The sequence below is a fragment of the Cupressus sempervirens genome, chromosome 11 (assembly GCF_028749045.1).
Source record: "Cupressus sempervirens isolate cs-2001-9-10 chromosome 11, ASM2874904v1, whole genome shotgun sequence".
In the NCBI taxonomy this organism is placed as follows: Eukaryota; Viridiplantae; Streptophyta; class Pinopsida; order Cupressales; family Cupressaceae; genus Cupressus; species Cupressus sempervirens.
In genome coordinates this window covers 489,770,899-489,776,437 of record NC_143128.1, presented here as the reverse complement: position 1 = coordinate 489,776,437, position 5,539 = coordinate 489,770,899, and the positions used below count along the sequence as shown (strand labels likewise).

General features: G+C 38.5%; 1 protein-coding gene across 1 annotated transcript; it reads left to right on the top strand.

Moving 5' to 3' along the window:
• Window positions 1–743: 743 nt before the first annotated feature.
• Window positions 744–2,486, top strand: LOC149530506 (nod factor hydrolase protein 1-like). The gene is made up of 2 exons (XM_089809478.1): window positions 744–2,019; window positions 2,118–2,486. Exons 1-2 carry the CDS (start codon window positions 900–902, stop codon window positions 2,138–2,140), a joined length of 1,143 nt encoding a protein of 380 aa, XP_089665604.1. The 5' UTR covers window positions 744–899; the 3' UTR covers window positions 2,141–2,486.
• Window positions 2,487–5,539: the final 3,053 nt, after the last annotated feature.

Genomic DNA, 5,539 nt, shown 5'->3' with positions numbered 1-5,539 from the left:
TTAACACTTTTGGTCTAAAAATTAAGCTTTGTGTGTGATGTTTAAGCCGTTCCTGAGCGACCCTTCTTGTAGGTGATCATGATTCGTGACGGGACTCATTCATCGATGCAATCCCAGTTCGATCCAGCTTGGAAGTTTCTACAACAAGGGTACGAGAAGCGATTAGAGGGACGAGGTTTTAATGTGACAAGAAATAACGAAGCACAAAGTAGGTGACGACATAAAAGATAGAGCGTGATGGTGACAGTGCAATGAAAGAAGGCTTCAATGCCTTACCTAAGCCAAACGTCAGAGGGTATGACTTTCCCCTCGTCGTTGAACAGTGGAGTGTCCAATCGAGTGTATGTGCAATCAACTCATCTTTTTCAATATGCTAAGAACATTGTAAAGATGCTAATAGATCTACGTTTCAAATCATTTTAATGGCAGTCATTCTCTCTCCGTGAATGTCCACCGTCAGATGTAAAATTCAGCTTCTTAGGGAACGCTAAGGGAACGCCTTCGGCGTAATAAAGGAATTAAATTTTAAATAAAACCGAGACAATTTCAAACCTTCACGTGCACAAACAACAAGACGACTGTTTACTTTCCACACATTCGAAGCTTCAGAAACAAAAATGTCTAAGGTCGGTAACACAAAAATCATCTTAGTGTACCAGTCAAAGTTAGGCATAGATAGATAACGCAATATGTGTTCTAGATATAACAAGTAACGTGGCCCGCAACTTATCCCGTATTCCCCTTTTTATTAGTTGTATACGGTCGTCCAATCGAAACTGTGTAATGTTGTTGCGGGCGGCGCAGCGCTCTCCAACTGAGAATCCACCATCACTAAAATAAATTATTTAGACTTTACATATCTTCTCATTCCCAGCAATTTGCTTTCCAAGTACTCCATAATGAAGAACTCGCAATACACGCGAATTGCATTTCTGGCACTGATATGTTTGCTCTTCTGTTCAGCAGAGGCAGCAGGGGATTGTGCTGCTTCATCAAATGTAAAGGCTGCGTATTGGCCGTCTTACTCGGCCTCACTGATGCCGCCTGCATCCATTAACGCAGCAGTCTACACTCACATCTTGTACGCCTTTGCAGACATGAATGACCAAACATTCCAGTTGGAGGAGCAGGAAATGATGCCCCAATTCACCGCAACACTGCAGCAGAAAAACGCGTGCATAAAGACGCTCATCTCCATCGGAGGCGGGGGATCAAACTCGACTGCCTTTGCTCTCATGGCGACCAATCCGATACGGCGCGCAGTGTTTATAAAGTCAGCCATCGCTCTCGCCAGACGCCACAACTTCCACGGCCTCGACCTCGACTGGGAGTTTCCTAGCAACACATCGGAAATGGAGAATTTGGGGAAATTGTTCTCTGAGTGGAGACACGCAATAAATTTAGAGAGCAAATCGTCGGGCCGGAATCCGCTTCTGCTGACCGCCGCCGTGTATTATGCAGAGAGATTCGTGGTATACGGCGAGCGCAGAAGTTACCCGGCGGCGTCCATCGCCGAAAACCTGGACTGGGTGAACGTGATGTGCTTCGACTATCACGGCTCGTGGGACACATCCGCCACGGGAGCCCATGCGGCGCTTTATGACCGCAGCTCTAACGTTTCCACCAGCTACGGGATTTCATCTTGGATCGACTCTGGCTTACCGCCGCAGAAAGTTGTTATGGGGATGCCGCTTTACGGGAAATCGTGGGTGCTCAAGTCGGAAAACCAGACGGGAATAGGAGCTCCCGCTGTGGCGGCTGGTCCCAAGCAGAATCTCAGCGACGAGAGCGGTATTATGTTCTTCTTCGAGATCACCGATTTCATTCGGGAAAAGCATGCGACAGAGGTGTTCGATACGGAAAGTGTCTCAGCGTACTGCTATTCGGGTGACTTGTGGGTGGGTTACGATAACCAGGAGTCCGTAGCTGCCAAGGTTAAGTTTGCAAAGGAAAAGGGGGTGTTGGGGTACTTCTTCTGGGCTATTAGCCAGGACAGTAACTGGACCTTGTCCACCACAGGTGAGTTCTTATATTTTTCTATTGGTTATTCGTCTTTCATTGCTTTCATTGATTGCAGGTAAGTACTGTTATGTACTGACGGGGTTTGGTGGGTGCAGCGTCTGTGTCGTGGAACAAATGAGATACTGGTGGGTGAGGACCGAATAATGACGAACAAAGCAATGGTTGTTAGAAATAGTCAAAAACCATGCCAGTCAAATCCACATCAGCTTTTGTTATAATCACTACAGATTTTCTTGCTAAAAGGATATGGATGCTGTTCTCCGGAATAGGTCATACAACTCTATAAAATCTACATCTTCTTGTGGACTAAGTCTTACAGCTCATGCAACCATCCACTTGTCAAAAGCCTAGAATTTTCTTCTACTGGTTTTATAGCTGGAATCCTCTATTTATAGAAGTTATGTAATTGGTTGTTTGTGTGCAGCTAGATCAATATGAATATTGAAAGTTATATTTTCTTGTGATTTGCTGTCACCATTTTTAGTTGATTCATAGTTTTAATTTTCAATATGGTATCAAAGCCTAGTTTAGCCAGGTTCAGTTGGAGATTCATTTAGAAGTTCAGCTAGAAATATTGCTAGAGGTTTTTGTTGAAGGAAAATATATTGCTGGAAATGGTTTGTTTGCAGGGCTGATTTTTTTTTGGAGTGATATTTGGTTGCAGGGCTGTTATGCTCCTGGAATATTGCTAGATTTGTTTGAAGACTAATTTTTTTGCTAACATGGGTTCTTCAAATGAAGTTTTGCCTATCTTTGATGGAAGTGGTTTTGCAGATTGGAAGATTGCAGTCAAGAATGCTCTAAGAGAGAAGGCTTTATGAAGGTTAGTAAATAAAGAAATTGGAGAACCTCAACAAACTGATAGAGAAAAAGAGTTGTGGAAATGCAAGTTGGAGCAAGCTAGAGAAGATATGTTGTTGTCAAATGAAAAGAAAGGCTGATCATTGAAGTCAATGTTTGCAATATGAAGATCACAATAGTGATGGTTGTAGCCAGAGGTGTACTATCGATTGTACCCGACACTTCAAAAGTTTTTACTATATTGATGAACCATGTATCTGAAAAATATTCTTAGAGAACTAGCGAGCACAGCGACTGGGTACCCATGTGACTCGGTAGATGGATTATTTTTCATATGGACTCAATATTAGTATGCTAGAGAAAAGTTTAGAGTTTGTTTACCTATCATTGGATCAATGGTTTTGTGAAGTTTGAAGGGTTTGTGGGGAAGTAGTTTGGATTCGCAACCTTTTATTTGAGCTTGGTTTTGCACAAAGTTCAACTACTCCTTTATATTGTGATAATCAAAGTGCTATCCAAGTTGCAAATAATCCTATTTTTCGTGTTAAAACAAAACACATTGAGATTGATGTTCACTATATTCGGGATCTTGTTCAAGCAAATTTTGTTAATCTCCAATTTTGTCCAAGTGAAGACCAAGCCGCAGATATATTTACTAAGACTATGCTTGAGGCCAAATTTCTGAAACTACGGGGCATGCTAGGCATGATTGAGGTGAACATTAAGGGGGGATAGTCATATAATTTTCCCCTCTCTCTTTTTATGTTGTAAATAGGTACCTAACAAGGCTCAAAGCTGGGACCTATCCTATCTATATTTTTTATTGTAATTTCTCTCACACATTATCATTAGTGGTAGAAATTAAGGGAGGATCTTAGAAACAATCAAATCCACATCACTTGTTGTTAACAACCGATTAGAAACAGATTGCCTGTCAATTCCTATAAATTTGGTAATGGATAGAAATGACCTCCTTGATACTAGGTCATACAACCTTATCACTTTATCCTCTAGAATCATCTTCTCATCTCATGGGCTCTCTATATATAGAGGCCATTGCATAGCCTTGTAGCAATCAATTTGATGAATAAAAATTTGCTTCTCTCTTAAGTGTTTATTTCTATTTTTTCCATTGCCAAGTATTTGTGCTTATTTCAGATCTTAGTAAATCTTAGATCTCTTATTTTATTGAAAATTAAAACTATGAATTAACTAAAAATGGTGACAGTCGATCACAAGAAAATATAACTTTCAATATTCATATTGATCTAGCTGCACACAAACAACCAATTACATAACCTCTATAAATAGAGGATTCCAGCTATAAAACCAGTAGAGAAAAATTCTAGGCTTTTGACAAGTGGATGGCTGCATGAGCTGTAAGACTTAGTCCACAAGGAGATGTGGATTTTATAGAGTTGTATGACCTATTCTGGAGGACATCATCCATATCCTTTTAGCAAGAAAATCTGTAGTGATTATAACAGAAGCTGATGTGGATTTGACTGGCATGGGTTTTTGACTATTTCTAACAATGGTTGTAGATAGTAGTTTTCCACAATCCATTAGAATTCTTAGCTGTGTTTTCTGGGTAGATTGTGTTACAATTTTTGCATCTACCCAGAAAACACAACTGAAAAAGCAATGGTTGCTCATCGTATGTAATTTTCTTTGCTTACGAATAAGATGTTACAAACTATAAAAGGCAAATATATTTTGGCATCTTGTTACTCTTTCCGTCACAACTACTGTTGTTAACCTGTATGGGGCATACATGCCATTCTGTAATGAATAAAGCAGACAAATATTGTTCTCGAAATGTTTTAGAAAGAACTTGAGTTTTATAGCGCTTCAGGGAATAGAATTAGTTGGGTAAATGGAGTTTTTATTTATTTTTAGTTCCTGTGGGAGGCAGGATACTACCAGTGGATGTTCTTTTTGCTTTTGTTTACTGGCCAATGAAATCATTTGATTTTTTCATAACAATTTTGTTCAATAATGTTTCTATATTGTTGTTTCATTTTCTGATTTTTAAAAAAATTTGTAAAGTATTTGTGACATATGATTGTGCAGTGAGAACAGTCAATGTTGTGGAGTTCTGTATCAATTTTTTATAGTTTTTTTTTAAAAAACCGTGTCCTTAAAGTGACTGATTTGTTAGAAAAGCATTTATTGCTTTCAATTTAATGGAATTCTCAGAAAAATAGTCATGTCATTCTAATTTTCCACATAAAGTTACTATTACATTGTAAATCTTGCTTCATGCATCTTATTAGTAAAATCAGTAAGTTCGTGAATCTGCAAGATATTTTTTGGAATTTACATGTGTAGCCATTATATCTTCGATTGTGACTAAAAAGCTTTTTGTGAGCGGTAATACTTTTCTGTAATTGTTTCCTGTATGTTTTTCTGCTTTGACCATTTTTATGGGTGCTCCCTTTTGATCAAATATCTCTCGTTGATTTTGTAATGTTCTATAATCTATTTCATGACATGAGATGCATTTATTACTAGTGTTTCATGAAAATTCCATGAGGTTGACATTATAGCTGATTTGAAAACTCAATAATTCATGTTTATTATTGTATAATATAAATAATTAGGAAGAGTCATCAATAATACTTATACTTATCCGATAAACTATAATACTTATAATGATTCACTATAGATACATTATACTTGTGAGCATGACTTCATCTCCCATAAACTCTCTAAG

What these genes read in the sequence shown, in the direction of transcription:
- LOC149530506 (XM_089809478.1), top strand. Translation starts at nt 900, where the DNA reads ATGAAGAACTCGCAATACACGCGAATTGCATTTCTGGCACTGATATGT. An exon ending in CTGGACCTTGTCCACCACAG is followed by an intron (nt 2,020 to 2,117) that starts GTGAGTTCTTAT and finishes TGGTGGGTGCAG; the next exon opens with CGTCTGTGTCGTGGAACAAA.